Source organism: Lucilia cuprina, chromosome 3, assembly GCF_022045245.1.
Source record: "Lucilia cuprina isolate Lc7/37 chromosome 3, ASM2204524v1, whole genome shotgun sequence".
NCBI classification, from domain to species: Eukaryota; Metazoa; Arthropoda; class Insecta; order Diptera; family Calliphoridae; genus Lucilia; species Lucilia cuprina.
The window spans coordinates 23,074,722-23,095,459 of NC_060951.1; the positions used below are offsets into that span (position 1 = coordinate 23,074,722).

General features: G+C 31.0%; 2 protein-coding genes across 4 annotated transcripts; one reads left to right on the top strand and one right to left on the bottom strand.

Moving 5' to 3' along the window:
• Positions 1–7,790: 7,790 nt before the first annotated feature.
• LOC111676942 (gamma-tubulin complex component 2 homolog) lies at positions 7,791–16,373 on the bottom strand. Of its 3 annotated transcripts, none has more exons than XM_023437954.2 (12): positions 16,147–16,373; positions 15,804–15,956; positions 15,593–15,743; positions 14,982–15,524; positions 14,159–14,287; positions 13,851–14,104; positions 13,301–13,791; positions 12,981–13,152; positions 12,730–12,904; positions 12,405–12,551; positions 12,043–12,147; positions 7,791–8,428 (listed from the first exon to the last, which is right to left on the bottom strand). In XM_023437954.2, the coding sequence occupies exons 1-12, from the start codon at positions 16,215–16,217 to the stop codon at positions 8,195–8,197; spliced, it is 2,625 nt and encodes an 874-aa protein (XP_023293722.2). In that variant the 5' UTR covers positions 16,218–16,373; the 3' UTR covers positions 7,791–8,194. The 3 variants fall into 3 exon arrangements, with proteins under 3 accessions (XP_023293722.2, XP_046802750.1, XP_023293732.2); XM_046946794.1 differs by having other exon boundaries at positions 16,066–16,152; XM_023437964.2 differs by lacking the exon at positions 12,043–12,147 and having other exon boundaries at positions 16,147–16,365.
• A 1,353-nt stretch (positions 16,374–17,726) lies between these two features.
• Positions 17,727–19,897, top strand: LOC111677111 (vacuolar protein sorting-associated protein 33A). The gene is made up of 3 exons (XM_023438177.2): positions 17,727–19,110; positions 19,170–19,301; positions 19,361–19,897. Exons 1-3 carry the CDS (start codon positions 17,848–17,850, stop codon positions 19,763–19,765), a joined length of 1,800 nt encoding a protein of 599 aa, XP_023293945.2. The 5' UTR covers positions 17,727–17,847; the 3' UTR covers positions 19,766–19,897.
• Positions 19,898–20,738: the final 841 nt, after the last annotated feature.

Here is a 20,738-nt window from a genome sequence, read left to right on the forward strand (position 1 = left end):
TGAATTCGTCGTTAAATACTGTAATTATGAATTTGTTTTTATCAAAAATATCTTGTGTTTTGTATTTTAAGAACAAAAAACAAAACATGGTTAGAAAATTGTTCAAAAACAGAGGCGTTGATCATGTGTAAAGGAATATATTATAGATTCATGAAAATTTAAACAAAAGGAATAATGAATCTGAATCAAAACTTTTCAATATCTTCAATAGGAAGTTTACAATATGTATTTTCAGATCTAAAAAATTCTTCTTTAGGCACATAGTCCCTAATCTGTTATGATGTTTTCTTAACTTTCCATTCAAAAATGAAAGCTTAAAAACTTGGGTATCTCTTAACTACAGCTTAGACGGGATTTCTGTGGGTGTTCTAATTGATAATAACTTCTGAAAACCATCTCCCCCCTGATTGCCTCACACCTGCCCTCAATTAACCAGTGAAATTAGAAAATTCGTTCTGTGATTTGAAATGAAACTAATTAAATACTATTAATGGAAAAAACATTTAGAATGGAAATCAAAATATAACAAGGACAACCAACCAACTTTATCCCTGCAAATTTGTTAATCAAAATAATAATACATATAACAAATATTAGATAGATAAAATATTAGTACAAACAAATTCTATCGTAACTTTAAGATACGGTATTAATTAGAACCAAGAATGAATTCAATGACTGTAAAACCAAATTCCTCAAAAATACTACTTAAAGCTGTTAAATAAGAAAAATACACAAAAACAAAACCTTACGAATATAACAAACGTAAATGCATAGAAATATCGGGGTATACTTTTACAAGGGAAATAAATCGGCTTTAAACAGCAGGTTGTCACTTCAAACATCTTCACCATTTCATGCTTCTATCATACACGAAAAATACTACCGCTTCACAAGTGTTAACATCAATTTAAAATCGATCATAGTAAAAGGCCTCATTAAGTCAAGAGGGTGACGGTAATAACAAACATACACATTCATACGAAAATCTAAACAAGGGGTGAGTAAAAGGTCTGTATTTAGATATGAACGAAAAAAAGCTGGGAAACTAGCAATTTATTTGTAGTGTTTAACAGCTGTTCTTAATCGTTGAGTAATTGAAATGATTTTTATCCTGAATGTTCTTAAGAGATCTTCATTTAGGTAAAAACTGTGGCACTGTTTTCTATATTGGGCCTATCAAAGTTTACAACTTTATAGACGAGACGTTCCCGTAACTAATCAGTGGACTAGTCCATAAACTAGTTGATAGCCTATTCCAATGAAGAGTCTATGTACGATTCCCAAGATGGCTACATCGACAGTCCAAAAGCGTTAAAACATATACTCAAGTCCATGGGCCAGTTAATAGTCATTATTTATTTATTACGTTAACTATCTATCTATCTATCTATCTATCTATCTATCTATCTATCTATCTATCTATCTATCTATCTATCTATCTATTTATCTATCTATCTATCTATCTATCTATCTATCTATCTATCTATCTATCTATCTATCTATCTATCTATCTATCTATCTATTTATCTATCTATCTATCTATCTATCTATCTATCTATCTATCTATCTATCTATCTATTTATTTCTTGAAAAAACTTCCTAAATCGACTAGTATTAGAAACACTAACCAATTTCTTATTAGACAAACGCTATAGACAATTGGCTACAAATTCTATTAAAAAAATAATTAATGTTACAGATAACGACAACTCGTTACCAAGTAATGTATGAAATAATTACATTTCCTACTATACTCATTACCAAAATTTGAAAATATTTTACTAGGATGTTATTTATTCTAACAACCCATTTAAGAACCACTGTATTTGTATATTTATGAATGTGGGCATAAGACACAATAGTAATTATTGACAAAATAATTACAAATGATTACAACAAGTATTTCAAACACTTGTATATTCAATTCAAATGTTTGTTCAGAATCGAACATAAGGACAGGGCGTTCTATTGCCAGCACGATGTCTGTGGCTATATTTGTTATCAAAAATTGCACACATACGAATTCTATGCGTATACAAACTAAAATTGGTAACATTATTGAGAAGAAAAAAAGAAACAAAACTGAAAATACCAACATACGGTATATGGACTAAATCTGATCGACTTTTATAAAATTCAACAGCATAGAACATCATCATCAACAACAACATGCCTAGTGGTTACTAAAATATAAGAGCAGCATCAGCAATTAACCAACAAACCCAACCAACGAACCATTCATTCACTCAGCAACCACTCTCTCACATTCTCTACCCCTGTTGTTAAATTTTATGCAGTTCCATCGTCAACATCATGAGATGATTTGTCGTACAAATAAAAGAGGATAGTTTGGTACCATTTCAACCCGCACATGAATATTTTAACAATACCAGAAATTTATTTGATTCTTGTATTTATTCATTCATTTCGTTTTTTTTTTTTTGTTTCTTATTTCCAAATGACTGCCAACACCTCAGGGTGTCATTCGAGTGAGGAACTAGAGTACGAATACGAATTTTATAGGCATAATACATTTATGTTTCTGGTGGTGTTATTGTGTACAACACATGTATTGTTTTGTTTTATTCTTGGACCTCAAATAACCAACAACATGTTATATATATTTTTTTCTTGTAATTTGAATCTTGACCATTAGGGACAATCAACCAACAACAAATATTGATGCATTAAGCAAAATATAATAATACTGAGAAATAGAGAATTTTTGCCAACCAATTAAAAAAATTAAAAGAATTTTTTTGTTTTTGGAGTAATTTCTTTAAGAGCCAATCTTTAGGTGAAGGGTTAGGGATTAAATTAAAATTGATCCAAGAAAGTTGTTTTTAAATATTCAATCAGCTATTTTTGTTTGCTAGTTTAAGCGTCCAATGGAGTTGATTTAAACTTGAGCAAGTAATGCAAAAGTGAAAACAGCTGATGCCAATAAATTTATTAAAAAAAATTCGAAATATGTATGTAAATACCAAATTTGTTGTAAAAATATGAAATACAGAGAAAAAAATTGTTTTAGAAATGTTGAAAATATGTAAAATGTATACAATTTAAAGCAGAATATGGAATTTATGCGTTTTTAACAAAATATGCATAAATATGCAACAACAAGTCGATGCCATTCTTTGATTCGAATAGAAAACTAGTTAAAAGTTATTTTAAGTTACTGACTTGCATTGGCATAGAAATCCTTGCCCTGTTTATAAGTAACACCGGTCTAATTTCTGGTGATTTAATAGAGCATAATGAACTTTGACTTACATACATATATAATTGATGTCCACCTCTTGCACTATATACGACATAGCTATTTGTGTATTCTAGCGATATATAATATCACTCGGATCGAACACACCTGATTTTTCGACCGGCCTAACGACTTTAATATTACCGATTTCCGTACATTCATACATAAACCATCAATGAGACAATACTGACACCAGCAAACAGCGAATAGCTTACCTAGACCAAGAAATCTGCAAGTGCTCAATGCCGAACCTCTCCATCTAAATTCTATTTATATGTAGCAGATTCCTAGAAAATCGCTTGAGTGGTACCACTGCTAAAACCTGAATAAAACGCATTGAATCGTACAAGTCGATCTCGCTCTTATTGCCAGTTGCGAACACTCTAGGTCTTTCTTCTCCACATACAGCACATTTACACCAATTTACAACAAAAATCTAGAAAGAGAAAGATTCTTGTGACATTGGATCTATAATACAGTTAGACATCTTTAAGGACACATATAAGACCAAACATTGATGACTTAGGCAGTTTGTTCCTTTCTAACTCTTTTTACCCTCAAGCTATATAAGGACTTGCCAGCTATACTTGGAGAATAGACAGCTAAACCTTGTCCGTAACTTATAAAATCATTTATGGATAAATTTTAGATTATGTTTATATGACATTAAAAAGCACTAAAAGGCTCCTTGCTATATTATGTATAAAATTGAAATCTTCTCTTAATGTTAAGTTGACTTAAATAATAAAATTTCTTTAAAACAGCTTATTTTTTGATCACGTGTCAACAATTTGCAACCATTTGCTCTAGACACGTGTATCCAATTGTATGGCAAACAAAAAACCATCCACAGCAAAAACAACATCCTATTATAAACATCCTCAGTTTAATTTAGCAATTCATTAGTTCAACATCTGAGCAACCAAAACATTGTATTATTTGGCAACTTATGAATCTTGTAGACCAACCAACCTACTGAGTGGCAAAAGTTAATTATGAAACTGTGTCACATGGTGCATACGACGACAACCACGAGTATTTTGAATTTCACACAAACTATTTTGTATGCGAAATACTATTTGTTACATTTGTAAGGATGTGTTTCGTTGTATTCATTTTTTTGTATCCTTTGTCCATAAAGCATTTGGTTTTTTATTACATCTATGAATTTTTTTTAAATGCCTAAATTGGAGCAGGAGGAGGAGGAGGTAGTGTTACTTACACACCTTCGTTTTTTTGTATTTTATTGTTGGTACTTGTACTGCCAACCAAAGAGCTTCCTAATTGTACACAACAGGATACCTTTATATGTTTATAGTCAAATTTTAAGGTGTTTCCAAGTGTGCGAAAGGAATATTTTTTTTATTGAATATAATTTTTGTTGTATTGTCCAATTAATTTCAACTATTGAAAAAAGTGTGAGCGGATACGCCTTCGTTATTAAAATCGTTCCAATTTGGAAATTTTTATTGTATTTAAAAAAAAATTAACAAACTTTTCACATGTCTATAGAGAAAACATTTCCGAGCTTTGAATTTGAATCTTAAACAAAATCTTAATTAGATTTGGTCGAAATATATAACTTATTAATAAATGACATAATTTTTGGAGAAATCAAAAAACGGTCTATTCTTGAGCAATCGATTTACGCACAGATCATTTTCGGGGCACCTCTAATATATATAAATACTTTTTTATGAACCTCAATCCTTAATGTATCTGTGGTATTTATTGCCAATTATACTAACTACTCATATGCTAAAACAAACATACATACATGAAATTGATTTTGTATTATCGAAAATTTTTAAAAATGCAAGAGAATTATTAAAACCGTAATCATGTTCGCTTTTGAAAAAAGGTTTTTTTTTTTTAAATTTATTTTACATGTAGTACATACTTTTCACAACCCATTATATCGTACATTCATAAATGTACGTACATACTATATATGTATGTGTGTATATTAAGGTGACCCCAGCAGTAGTTCCAACCTAAAATTAAAGTTTTCTTTGCATTTAATAAACTTCGATCGTTATTAATATTTTTCTGCAAAACTCGTTGTTGTTGTAACAGGTTGGCTGTAACTAGATATTCATCCCTGGGGAAAAACTTCCGGTTGATAAAGCTGTTGCTGAGCTTGACAATCTTTGGCCGATTAAGAATCGGGTAGTTCCGGAGCGGAGATCCAATTGTCGTGGGAACGCTAGTAGAAATGTTTAGTAAATGAAGAGCATTTTTTAGTAACAGTTTTCAAATAGTGTACCCTCTATTTGAAAACTATTGTTTTTTTAGTTTTACATGGTCACTCTAATCTATTGCATAAAAGAAAGTAACGGGGTTTTCAAAAAGAGATACAAGGGAACAGAAATTTACTTTTGTTGACTATTCATATATATTCCATTATCTTGGTTATAAATCTTGCTTCGGATATGATAATCAAATGTTACGACATTATCGACAACAGAATATACTGTAGTCTCGCCTATAATTTAGTTAAAACTCTTGACCATATAGTTTCTAATATCGAAAATTATGTATATAAAGTCACACTTAGGGCGGGTTTCTTACTCATCAGTTAAACTAGGCTTAACTTGCTGTTAGATTAAACTCGGAACAAATTTAAGCTGACTTTAACCAAAGATTGTGTTTTTCAGTTTTAAATTTAAGCTCGGTTAACTTTGTTAGTATTGCCAACTTTTCACTCAAAACATAAACAATGAACAGCTGTTTTTTGCAAACAGTACTTTTGTAAATGGAAAATTTTTTACTTAAAATATTAAGTTTTTGTTTGTGTTTTCTCACTTATAACTTTAGTTTAATTGGCCAATTACACTCAGTTAAACTAAGGTAATAAGTAACTTTACTGATAACTGAAAAACTCGAAACATATATTAAACCAGGTTTAACCAAAGAATGAAGATTATCTTTATCAGAAAAACTCGCCCTTAATGACTATATAACAAATCTAGTTATACTCAATCCTATTCTGCATTTCAATTTGAAATGAAATTTTATCCGTTTGGCAACATTGGTATTTTAATGCACGATGCGAAGCTCGTGTATTATTTCTAGGAAATTGGTTTGGCGGTTAACCGAGTATGTATGACAATTAAAACTACATAAAATGCAAGTTTTTCAAATCGTTTAACTGATCCATATAAAACGAATGTAACCGATTTACGATTAAGTAATTTTCTGAAGTTAACTTTATATCGAAACTATGACCAAAAATCGATGAATAATTTGTCGCGATATTTTAATTTGCTTATGAATTATATACGTTCATTTAATAGATTTTCGGAAGTGAATTATAGATTGAGTTAGCAAAATTTTTTTATTGATATTAGATTTATATGTGCAAAATTTTGTCGGCTTTGAAACGGTTGCATATTGCGATTGTGTAACCATAACGGTTACTAGCGATCATCAACCTTGGCCTCAAAGGTTAAAAATAGCTCTTAAGACCATTAGTGTAAATCCAGGCAAAACGGAACATGTATTAATCTCTATAAAATATAGAACCACTTTCGGAAGTTATATTGGAGTATTAATGAAGAATAACTAAAGCCTCCACAAATTGACTTATTTCTGGGGTCACTTGAAAATCATTTCCTTCATCAAGGCCCATATTAAGACGATTCCAAAATCACACTGAAGACACACCAATGATGAAATATCCAAGATCAAGAGGGCGTCAAATTGGATAATGTGCAAAAGAGGGGGTGTTTTCTACACCTAAGCTAGCCTATGAATTCCGGACGTCTCTTCGGACTCCCATATAATGACATCTGCAGATATAGTCAAAGATGCCAAAGGTAGCGGAACTAAATGCAAATGTAAATGTCCAGCCCTGAATAATTGTTCGAAACTAACAAACTCTAGTGTGACTATTTACTTCAAGAATCCATGTTATATTCAATTAGAATGACTAATATATTAATCTGTTTAAACGTGTTTGAACTTAAAATTCTCACATTGCGTCTCTGTTCAATGACACCTCTGTCATTTTTCCATCTCTCTGCTTTCGTTTGCCTCGTTTTAAAGAGAAAACTTTCGGAAAACGTCTGGGTTTTTCTGAATACATACACATAGTAGAATATGAAAAGGCCATTAACTGCATAATTGCTTTGTTCGGAATAAAGAAATTTATAGTCTAGAATATAAAATTTACTATAGAGACGATTACGTAATAATTAATGATATCGATTATATAATATTCTATAGTCTCAGTAATACAAAAGTTTATAGTCTCGAGCACAAAACAGTCTATAGTTTCAACTACAAAAATAGCTTATAGTCTCTATTATTAAATAACAGTCTATTGTCTCGTCTTTATAATATTTTGCAGACTAATAATAAAATACCCTGTATTTTACATACTTATATGTTGCATAGGAAAGACCATCCATCATTAACTATTCTGTATATTTAGTATTTCGTATATTGGCACATTCATTAAAAGTTTCATATTTAGATTCATCATTCACCATATCGATGACTCTAGAAAAGGATTGGAGTAGAAATGTTTTGTTGGAAAATTTGCAATTATTTTTATTTAAAAATTCAACTTGTTTTACACGTAACATTTCTCTAAATACAAGTCATTCATATTGATTTCAGTTTAATTGATTTTTGTTTTTGTGCAATAATAATACACAACAGAAAAAAAATACATACATACAATTTTTAAAAGGTTTCCATCATCTCAATCTATAGAGATAAATTTAACGTCATACAACGTTAAATGTATGGATGTACTACAAACAAATGGCAAGATAAACATTGCATTTCAAATTTAATTATATTAAATAATGCAGATTTGTAGCTGTAGATGTGTAATTATAGAGGAGATGTTATGGAGTCTGAGTATTCATTATCATCATTATTATTATAGTTGATATTTGTGAAATAGAAATTGTTAAATCGATTTCAATGATGTGTTGTTGTTATCATTGAATCCTTAGCGCATAATTTATCCATTTGTTCATTATAGAATGAATTGAAATTAATACGATGTACTAAATTAATAAAACGATCTGATGGATTATCCGATGCCACATCGTTTATTTGCTTCAGCAGACCAATTAGCAAACCGGTGAATTCTAAATCGAAGCGTTTAACTCGTTCGGAAAACGTATCAGTAGGTGCTAAAGATGATTCCGACTGTAAATGAGAAGAAATATATAAAATTTATTTTAATTATTATTAGTACAAGTATATTTCTATATATAAATAAAAACCATTAAAATATGAATGATATTATTTTTGTTCTTTGAATATTAAGAACAAATGAAAGAGTTAAATTGAAAACACGTCTAAACTTCTACTATCTTACATCATACTAGTCTGGGTTTAAAAAAATGATACCTCTAACTTGGAAAAAAGTCATCATCGTAAAGTTACAACTTTATAATTATAGAAAAGTGGAGACTTGCAAGATTGCAACAATTAGAAGAAGGTGGATGAATTATGCTGCTTAACGCCATATACAAAATATTACCGATCATAATACAGGGATGGTTTCCGGCCAAGCTAACACTCTTGTTCTTGACGTTCTTCTCTATAACTGCTGTTAGTAGATTTCAATGGTAACATTAGCTAATCATTTCACATAAATGCTGAAGGAAAACAAGGGTTCTCCCTATCACCTCAACTATTCACCATCGCGCTCGACCTTCATTGAAACGAAACTTAGAATACTGAACGCATATGTAATGTAAACTCTCTTGCAAAGAAATACAACCTGGTTAGTATCGCAAAAAACTAATCATTTTCACCAAAAACTACTCGTCTTCACCAGTGCCTCAGAATCATATATTCTGGCCCAAGAAAACCCACAACACAGATCTCTGTAACCTTTTAACAAGGAACCTATAAAAATTCAAATAAAGCACTGGAAATAGTGGTTAATCAGGTAAAAAAGGATACCTGATGGTATCAGAAGAACGGCACTAGAGTATCATCATCAAGGTGAGAATCAGGTAATCGTGCCTTTCATGGGTACTTGCCTATATTATGGTTCAAACTTTGCAGAACTCCAAAGAATAACTTACTTGTAATAAAAAATAATTTGTGTCGTATTTTTTTAAAGCGATTTTCTCTAGAAGGTGTAATATGTCTAATTATGAGTGATCTTTGAATAGTATCAATGTTTGAGAGTAGGGTCATTAATACCACCTTAGGGGAAGACAATATAAGAAGGTGAGTTACCAGTGCTACACACTAAGGAGGAATTTTTCTCCCCTTTTGAGGTTACTGGCGGTAAACTCCATTCACTGGTTTTTCACCAAAACTTAGGGCGAGTTTTTCTGATAAAGATAATCTTCATTCTTTGGTTAAACCTGGTTTAATATACGTTTCGTGTTTTTCAGTTATCAGTAAAGTTACATATTATCTTAGTTTAACTGAGTGTAATTGGCCAATTATACTCAAGTAATAAGTGAGAAATCACAATTAACAAAAACAATAAAACAATGATTTCGGAAGAACAAAAACTTAATATTTTAAGTAAGCTGGGATACTAAGCCTAACTTTGGCACGGGAAATATTTGGTCAAAGAAGGCAATAGAGTCTTGCAATCTGTCACAAAGTTGATTAGAGCACATTTCACACAGAGTTCGGCAGATAAAAATTATGTTGACAGTCTGGCTGTGCTTAGTCCTTTAAAATGTCATTTAATACATTATCACATACTGTCAGACGGTAAAAAATCTCTTAAAGAGCAATTAATACATTAAATATTTAGATTGGTAGGTAGCAGTATTAACCAAACCAAATGTTTGTATAATTCTCAGACTTCATCAACCATTCTTGGAATAGAAGAACGGATTGCCAACTTTTCAAATTCTTTTGCCCAAAACTGGATGCGTATGCAACCAGAACACTAATTTCAGTAGAAGTGATAACAGGCCACTGTTTACTGTTACCACCTTTATAGATAAATGACACAGAGTGTGTGATGAAATAAATGAGTTAGAGAGCATATTAAATGAAGATGCCCGAGACTACAGGAACTCAGATTTAAATGCCTATGTACTAGATTCAGAATTAACTTGGGAATCCACAATGTGTAAAAAACCTAAACATATCTACCCAGCGCACTTGTCATTCATTTGAAACACTCATAGAGAACAACATCCGGCACACTCATCCCTACATTCATCTTTTATCATTTACATCTAACAACAACTCATTTCTCACTCTTACTTATACCGAATTATAAAATCACTCTTGGGAGATCAGGAAATATTATTTCTCACGAACATTGAATGAAAAATTATAAGATAATAAATTCAGTTAAAAATTTTTTTACCAACAAACTTTTTTCTTCCATAAAAAGGAGCACACAACAGGACCAATAGTGGCCTGGCCCTATTTCTTCAGATTTCCTATAAATCTAACCCATAGACTTTATTTAGTCATTCTCTTCCCGCAAATTTTATTGTAAACCACAATCACCATGTGCATCCCAAAGGGAACTCTCCAATAACCGGAACAAGACTAATTTCAAAAATCGGACTACCGTACCAGATTATGTGGTGTCTAATCATTCTTTGAAAAGAGTTTACAGCTCAAAAATGCAAATATCGCCATATAAAGTTCTGCCACCAATATTCTTTAATACCATTCTTTCAGTTCAAAAACTAAAATACATACATATGTCTATAATGCATATGCAGATAACAATAACAGACGATATTTTCTTAGATCGTGAAGACTCGATAGCTCAACATCTCGGTCGACCGACTTCTTAACTTCTAATCTTACGCAATTATGCTTAAAAACTATATATTCGGCTATTCCGAATCTCTTAAACCCACCATCAAACCTCGTTTAAATCGAATGAAACTTACTTTTGTCGAATTTCATCTATACACTCGTATTTTTAGGCCAGTTATAAGCGTTAAAGTAATTTTCTGATGGGAACCTTATATAGGGGGCTAGGGTCAATTATGGGTCCATCTTTATAAAATTTGGTAGACATAATTTGGTTCGTCGAATTTCATCGCTACACTCGTATTTTTAAGCCTCGTATTTTTAAGCCATTAATGCAGTCATTTTCTGAAGGGGACCTTTTATGAGTGGTAGGGTCAATAATTGACCCATCCTCACGTGAATCTTACTTATGTAAAATTTCATCTATATACTAGTATTTTTAAGCCAGTTAGAGCGTTAAAGTCGTTTTCTGAAGGGGACCTTATATAGATGTAGGGTCAATTATGGACCGATCGATCCTCATAAATTTTTGCATAGATTTTGGATCATAAGAAATTTACTTATGTCGAATTTCATCGCTATATTCATACCCATAAAAAAATGTGAAATTTCAACCCTCCAGCTCTTTCCATTCGGAATCTATTGTGCTTTCAACAGACGGACGGACAGACATGGCTAGAATTTAATTTAGAATTTATATGATCAATATTTCGATGTGTTACAAACGGAATGACAATATCAATATAAATTCCTTTTTGATGGTGGATATAAAAAGAATGCATGTATTTTAAATAAAGATTATGGTTATTTTGGTTAAAGTTAATACAATTTTAAGTAAACACTATGAAAATATTACTTTATATTTGTGACTTTTTTATAAGAAATATAATCATGCAAGTGAAATAATACGTTATTATTACATATGGCTAAATATTAATAAAAATTAAACACTGACTGAATTATTTTTATATGTTAGAACTATTTAATATATGATTTTTTTCAATAAAAAAATTAAAAATTGCACGACATTGAAAACTGAAACTGTGTTTTTTAAGAAATACCTGTTTTTGACTAGAGAAATCATGATCTGAATCGGAATTATCCTCGTCATTACTATCACACATCATACATGTAAGTTCGGCATCAAGAAAGAAACGTTGTGATTTCTTTTTATGTGTGTTTTTTGTAGATTTTAGTAGAGATATTAAATATTTATAAATAGTATTTAGATAACAAATAAAATAAATTAATTTAAAGATTTTATATCGAAATTATTCCAACAACTAAGAACTTAAAAAAGGAAAAAATAAAGGAACACACAAACTTGTTTGACATAGAACAAGTGCAAGACGAATAAATAAAATTTTTTGTTTAACTAATTAATTAAAAAATAATAAATTTATAGATAAATTTAAAAGCTTACCTGAATAAATTCACAAAATTTTAAACAAATGTTACACATTTTAAATATGGAACGATTTAAGGCTGTAGTATCGGTTAGCATACAATTCTTGAGACAAGAATCCAAAAAATCTTGATGAAATGACAAAACTTCATCAACATTCTCCACCTGCAATTTGAAAATAAAGATGTTTGAGCTTGATAAAATGTGTAATAGGGAAAATATACTAATTTCAATTGGAATAGAAAATAATCTAAAAAAAATCTATTAAATTCCGTTTTTTCCATTTCAAAATCTACTGACTTTCAAACTTAAATTGTTTGCAGTTTAAGAACTTGTCACTTACCTTACTCATATTCTGTATAAATATATGCCAGTTGGGTTCTATTACTTCAATCATCATATAATATTCCAGATTTTGTACAGCATTCATCATACGTTGTCGTAATGTAAATGCCGAACGATAAAGTTCAGCCGCCTGCGGTGAAAACTTTTTAGCAATAGAATTTTCTTTCCAAATTCTGTTTAAAAATATAAACGAAAAATGAGGGGTAGTTTGTCATTGATGTGTAAAAAATATATTGATTGACTACTTACTTGCATAATTGCCTCTCCACATGTTTGCAATAGAAGAGTTGACGGAATAACATTTGATATTTAGAAATGGCAATATGATTTAATACTAAAGATACGGGCCACTTGACTTCATAGCGAAAAGCAAAACATTCCAAACCATTTAAATCTAAACGATCATGCGTTTGCCAATATTCTAAAAGAGAAACATAACAAGTTAGAAAATACTGTCAATGAATTTCCATTAATGATAACCTACAATGTGATAAAGTAATTTTAAGAATTTGAATTAATATTGTAGTTAAATTACCTCAATTATATTTAAATTCTTATCTTAAACTCACCTTCTTCATTATTCATTATCTTTGACATTTGTGTTACTAAATCGTATGTCAACAGCTCGCAATGTACATCATCTTTATAGGGATCATGTTTGGCCGAAGACAAACGCAATGTTAAACCCAATAAATTCTCCAATGTCATGGGTAAAACTTTATCGACATTTTTCGCCAATTCATCTTCACAAGCATCCATAAATTGTGTAATAAAATCACCCTGATGCAATAATAAATAACGTTTTACCGACATTAAATGACCCATTAAATCATTCTCTTTAAGTAAAACTTCCAGCAAGTTCTTAGAGGCAAAACGATAAGCATTTTGTACAACCGCAATATGATTTTGATTTGTAGGCGAAAATTGTAAGTTCATAGTTTGAGGCAGTGTAACCTTTTTACCACACTGTCTAATGACATTTAAATATTTGCCCGTCCGTAAAATAATATCGGAGACTTTTTCCAAAAAGCACGGAATACGTTCACGACGTATGGTGTAACTGGAAAGAAGATAAAAGTGTTAAAATTTTCATATTAATTATATCTGTTAAGCTCTAACCGTTTTTCCCAATAATCTGCTGAATAATGTTCTGGTAATTCTTCTCTTCTAATTACTTCATTATCTTCAACCAGAAACTCTTGTTGTGGATCATTGATTACACCTTTTTGTATCCATAATTGTAAAATATTCATATAGGGCACAGCAGCTCTTTGTGTCAATTGTATCATGAATTTTTGTGATTCCTCATCTCCAGTCAAGGCACTTATTTGATTGAATAGCAATGTTAAAGCCTGACCACCGCGTAATTCGTTCTGTAAATTTTTTTTTTTAGTTTTTTGTATTAAGATTTTATTATTTTCACTTACAGCCACTATTAGTGATACTGCTCCTGCTAATACTTCCATGGTATTTAAGGTGGGTCTTACATAAAATAACATTTTGTGCAATGTCAAATTGCCGGCATTTAGTTCGGATTCCAATTGCGCCAAAAGTAACTAAAATTGTAAGGTTTTATTTAAATCATTTAACATTTTAAATTTTAATCTGTTCAGGAAGAACAATTTTTATAAGAACGTTTTTATTAGAAGAGTTTCTTTTTCCTGTAAATAATTCTCCGATTTTCTGTTATGATCGGATTTCAGCTATGAACTGAACTAGAATATAACTAGAACTAAAGTAGAACTAACCTAGAATATAACTAGAACTGAACTAGAACTGAACTAGAACTGAACTAGAACTGAACTAGAACTAGAACTGAACTAGAACTGAACTAGAACTGAACTAGAACTGAACTAGAACTGAACTAGAACTGAACTAGAACTGAACTAGAACTGAACTAGAACTGAACTAGAACTGAACTAGAACTGAATTAGAACTGAACTAGAACTGAACTAAAACTGAACTAGAACAGAACTGCACAAGAACTGATCTAGAACTGAACTAAAACTGAACTAGAACTGAACTAGAACTGAACTAGAACTGAAATAGAAGTGAACTACAACAGAACTGCACTAAGCTAGAAGTGAACTAAAACTGAAATAGAAATGAACTACAACTGAACTGAAACTAAAACTAAAACAGAGCTGAGCTAGAATTGAACTAAAACTTAATAGTTCTAGGAAAGAATTCAAACATTTAAGTTTATTTTTTTTCAAACATCAGTTAAATAATATTCAAATATGTACTCACATAATAATCATGTATTAAATTATTTAAAGCTTCACTCAAGGCCTGCAAAACCTGACTGCAATTGGAAAATGTAGCCTTCTGTATGAATTTCTGTATACAAGTGTAATGAGATGCCAAGGGTAAAATCTCTTGGGCAATATCACGCAAAGAACTGTGAATTTGATCTGATATCTTAAATTTCATAGAAAACGTTTGACCGCTAACACTAGAGCCCCCTTCAGGCGTTATATAGGAGCCACGCATACCCGTCAAACAATAAATTAAATCGTATAGTAAAAGATTTTCCTGACTCGTAATGGGTATAGCAGCAATGTTACTCTGTTGAAATTGAAAATTATCAATGTTATGAAATTCCCATAATGATTCCGAACTATGATTTGCCTTCGAGGAAGGGAAAAGTGTAGAACCCAATGAATTCGGTAAATTGGTGTTGGCAGCAGTTGCCGTAGTAGTAGACATAAGGGCAGCACTAATAATGGAATTGTTGTTTTGAGCAGTTCGACTTAAACCACTAGAGGCAGCTTGGACTACACGTTCTTTTATCTGTAAATATAATGAGAAAAAATAAGAAACATTTTATAATTTGCTTGCGGTAAATAGTAAAACTTTACATCTGTTACACTCTCCGGCGTTACGGCATCAAAAATATTTTTGGTTAACAACGGAGTTGAAGTAGACAAATCCTTTTTGCGTATGGACTGCATAATATTGGTGTCGGAATAGTAATTTAAAAAGTTGAGCAAACAGTAAAATGGATCTTTCCTGCAATTCGAAGTTCTTATTCAAACTTTTACTTTTAAATATTGTTTATAATGTACTTACTTCTCTAATAACTTAGCCGCTTCTTGCAAGTGTTCACTGGCTTTGGGTTGATGTTTTGATATAATTTCCAGGATTTTTAACAATTTACGATTGTTACGTTTCTCCTTGGTGATGCGAAACTCACGCAACACATCATCTGCGCTAAAAGTTGCACTAAAAAAACGGATGTTATTTTTTTACGAATTTACAATAAAATTATTTAAACTAATGTTTTTTCTTTTTAAAAGTTATTTATTGGCGCGTTGCACACCAGCTACCACACCTTCTGGCTTAATTTAGCAATTTTCTGTGATTTTAAAGAACATCTGTTGTTTGATTTTGTCTGCTTCCCGATTTAACTTACTTTGAGTGTTTAATTAATTTTGTCAGCGTTCCCCTTATGGGATCCTTTGTCATTGTTGTTGCTTCATTCATATTCCAAAGAAGTATTCAGCTTTTTATTTGTTTGTTTAATTTAACTGTTTAAACTTTTTCGTCGATTTGTTTTTCCAATAAATTATAAACAAAAATTGTAATTTGCAAAGTTCTCTTCACTTCGCTCAGCTGAGTGTGTCTCTTCATAAATCAAAGATGTCAAATTCTCTTAAATATGATTTTAACAATAAATCACAATAGCATAAACATTGTGAATCAACAAAAGACCCGTTGTTGACTTATGTTGTTATATTTGAATTTTATATTAAAAAGCAAATGGTACCATTTTTAGTTTAAAAAAATTATTAAAACGCCTTTTGAATTATTTAAAATTACATTCTAATCGAAATTGGATTTTAAAATTTTTTAATTCAAAATAATAAGTCCCAATAAACATCGATTCAAACCTGTGAATATTTTTGAAAATTTTCTTAACTAAATAATATATTTTCCAAATTGTTTTCAAATTTTAAAGTTTAGCCTTTGAAATAAACATGATAATTTCCAAAAACGTTTTAAAAAATATAATGTGTGATATTTATAAAATTTTCAAAGTTTTGTTTGAATTGAACTTAGAAAAGTTTCTTTCAAAAAATAAATTATTTTAGAAAAATAAAAACAGAACATTTTTTCTACAGCAAGGGAGCGAAAAAACGTTAAATATAGGAGAAATAATCGGAGATATAAAAGAAAAATATGCTAAAATAAATGTATGAATGTTTTATTTTCAGGTGATGTAAAAAAATATATGAATTTTGCAGTAGTTAGCATTATAATTAGGGTTTGAAATATGTATGAAAATAATAATAAAGAATACTTGAAATACGTTTGAAAATTTTTTTAGTTTCGAGCTTACCTCTAGCCTTTTTTAAATTTGAAATACATTTGAAAAATACGTTTGATTTCTAACTGCCTTTTTGTTTGAGAAGGCCATAATTTTCCATTTGAAAACAAAATTTTTCAAATTTGTTCTCAAAGGCTATGTATGAAATTTGAATAGGTTTTCAAATACATATTTACATCATTTCAAAGGTTTTTGCTTATTGGGGTTGATTAAAATTTTTAAAAATGAATACAAACAAACAAATTTGTATATCTGTTTACTCCCTCTGAAGAAAGACTAGAACGAAAACTGAGAAATCAACCATTTTTCATTTCAAAACTACTAAAGTACATAACTTTGGTACATAATATAACAGCTAAAATTGCATTTAAAATTAAAAAAATTAAATAATTTTTATTTATGTGTATTTTGAAATAGAAATGTGTATTATTTTTAACCTTATTAACTCGATTGGAACAAACTATATCTCATTTTATTTAGAAGATAATTGCTTAAGTCCGAGAACAATTAAATATTCCTTTATTGGGGATAACATCCTAATTTTGGGGAATATTAAAAATTGCGAATTTTTTGCTTTTACACAGTGTAAACGAATAATAACAAAGCTGAAGACTTTATTTTAAATTGCCTTCAAAATTTTTTGTCCGCCGTTAATGTTTGTCGACGCCGTTTTTTGTCAACAGCTGTCATTGTTTATCTAAACGAAAAAGAAAACAACAATTTTCATCAATTTGTTTAAAAAGTGCAATTGTTAAAAATTTACTCCAAAAATAAAAAAAATAATTAATGTTTTCATATCTACAAGGACAGCGGGTTAACCTGCAGCTACTGCAGGAGTCCGCATGTCGTGAACTGGTGCATTTACTCGAAAAAGTTGAAGGCAATAAATCCATTGTACTCGATGATGCATTATTGGGTCCCATTGGTTTGATAGCGGCACCAAGTCTTTTTTCTGATCGCGGTATTAAATTATTAAAACTGGGAAATGACACAAGACTACCCAAAGATGTCAACAATATTATTTATATAGTTAGACCATTGGTTACAATAATGGATGATGTGGCGGCACAAGTGTTAAAAAACCCAGAAAAAGGGCGTATGTTTCATATATTCTTTGTGCCCAGACGTTCATGTTTGTGTTTAAAGCACTTAGAACATAAAGGCGTTTATGGAAAATTTGGTTTGTTGGAAGAATTAACTTGGAACTTTTATCCGGTTGAAAACGATGTGGTTTCTATGGAATGGCCAAATGCTTTCCGTGATGTAGCTATTGATGGTGATCCTACGGCTTTATACCAGGCGGGAGTGGGTTTGGTGCAATTACAGCAGATTTATGGCAGAATTCCAAAGATTTATGGTAAGGGCACCATGTCTCAAGGTGTTTGGGAGCGAGCCAAACAACTGGGAGCAGAGGAGAAACTCTTATCGAATGGTGAAAAAGGAACAATAGATCAAATCATATTACTGGATCGTACTATAGATTTATTAAGTGCATTTGCCACACAACTCACCTACGAAGGTTTAGTGGATGAATTCTTTGGTATTCGCCAGAACCAGCTAACCATGGCTGCCGAACTGTTTAATGCACGCTCCGATAATGAGTCATCACCGGCTCATTTGACGGCCGAAAAGAAAACTTTTATACTAAACTCTGGTGATAAACTCTATGCTGAATTGCGTAATAAGAATTTCAATGAAGTTGGTAAAGTTTTGGCCCGCAATGCTAAAGAGATAAGCGCCCAGACTGATGCCAGTTCTCAAGAAAAATCCGTACAAGATATGAAACGTTTAGTGGACAAGTTGCCTGCTCTATTGGCACAAAAACAATCGGTTTCCAATCATACTACTATTGGGGAATTGATACGTAAACAGTTAGATACTTATAAATTTACCGATGATTTGGCGGCCGAACAGGAGTTCATGATGTGTGAAGATATTGACAAACCCAGTTCTTATATAGAGGATTTGATTGGCAAAAAATCAGACTTGAATAATATATTACGTTTGTTGGCAATACAATGTGCTGCAGCATCGGGATTTAAAGAAAAGGTAGTTAAGGAAGGAGATCATACATTTTTTTCAATTTCTTTACTGTTACTTACTTCTAGGTTTTAAATTATTACAAAAGAGAATTGGCTCATGTTTATGGCATTGAAATAATATTAAAAATAAGCAATCTGGAAAAGGCTGGAATATTATATACACAATCTGAATCCAGAGCCTATGCTGTGTTAAGAAAGGTAACTATATGAAATACATATATTTATAAACAAATTAAATGCATATGCAAATATTACAGACTTTAAATTTAACAGTTGATGATGCTGTCGAGGTTAATCCCAAAGATATAAGTTATGTTCACAGTTTTTATGCCCCTCTTACGGCACGTATTGTTGAACAATCTCTAAAGCCTTTGGGTTGGCAATCACTAAAGAGCCAAATTAATAATTTACCCGGACCCACATTTGAAGATTTCCAAGCTCAACTAATTGGTATTGGCGGCCGGCATTCCTCCACACCCAGTGAAGGTTCAATGCTTAATGTTCCACGCGTTATACTTGTTTTTATTGTGGGTGGTTGTACATTTGCCGAAATTGCAGCATTACGTTTTCTAGCCCAGCAAGAGGATAATAATGTTGAGATTCTTATAGCCACCACTAAAATTATAAATAAACATACATTCTTGGAAAGTTTATTGCAATGAACTTGCACTTAAAACATTCAAATTTATATTCATTATAAATTAACAATATTTATGCTATAAATTATTATTAAAAATAAATTATATACTTGTCTATATATCCTATAATGAAGATGAATAAACTTTATTTATATTTATAAATTACGGATTTTTATTACTTTGCGATATGATGATAAGTTAAAAAACCTTTTTTTGAATTAAAATTAGCTTGAATTAGAAAAATGTAATTAACTCCAAGTGCCAGAATTAGAAAAAGAAGAAAAGTCCTTAAGGAAAAAAGCATAAATGTACTAAAAGAATATCATACTAGTGCGGAAAAGCAATAATGTTAGGAAGACTTTTTTATAAAAAGAGTCTAACTTAAGAGGACTTTTTTACGTGAAAGCACTCTTTCTTAGGAATACTTTTTTATAGGAGCACTTTTTCTACGTGAAAGCAGTCGTAGGAAGACTTCTTTATATGAAAACACATATAATTTTCCTTAATCGATAAAGCCATGACCGTCCTAACGCTTAACTGTCCATGTAAAGCTTGTGCGCAAGGTGTAGGCACATACGCTTTTTTGACCCATTGGCGAAGCCTATTGAAAATGGTTGAAATCGGTCCATTATTTCACTAGCCCTTACACAACAGAACCCCCGAATAGGGCTTGTAAACAGTGTAGTCGAATTACATGTCGTAATTATGGAGATAATTCAATGAAATTTGGCTCATGATCTTTTATGATACCGTAGAGGAAGTCTATTGAAAATGGTTAGCATCGTTTTATTATTTCATCTAGCCCCATACAACTGAACCCGCCGAATAGGGCCTTTAAGTTTATAATTATGTTTAATATGCATACTCGTATCTCAACAAAAAGATGTTCCATACTAGCCTTGATGACCCTCATAAACTTTATAATTATAGGGCCTTATTTGACCCTAGCCCCTAAAAAAAGATCCCTTCAAAATTTGACTTAAATGTTCACAATTAC

What these genes read in the sequence shown, in the direction of transcription:
- LOC111676942 (XM_023437954.2), bottom strand. Translation starts at nt 16,217, where the DNA reads ATGAATGAAGCAACAACAATGACAAAGGATCCCATAAGGGGAACGCTG. An exon ending in GCGGCTAAGTTATTAGAGAA is followed by an intron (nt 15,744 to 15,803) that starts GTAAGTACATTA and finishes TTCGAATTGCAG; the next exon opens with GAAAGATCCATTTTACTGTT. An exon ending in TTATACAGAATATGAGTAAG is followed by an intron (nt 12,552 to 12,729) that starts GTAAGTGACAAG and finishes TTCAAATTGCAG; the next exon opens with GTGGAGAATGTTGATGAAGT.
- LOC111677111 (XM_023438177.2), top strand. Translation starts at nt 17,848, where the DNA reads ATGTTTTCATATCTACAAGGACAGCGGGTTAACCTGCAGCTACTGCAG. An exon ending in CATCGGGATTTAAAGAAAAG is followed by an intron (nt 19,111 to 19,169) that starts GTAGTTAAGGAA and finishes ACTTACTTCTAG; the next exon opens with GTTTTAAATTATTACAAAAG. An exon ending in CCTATGCTGTGTTAAGAAAG is followed by an intron (nt 19,302 to 19,360) that starts GTAACTATATGA and finishes CAAATATTACAG; the next exon opens with ACTTTAAATTTAACAGTTGA.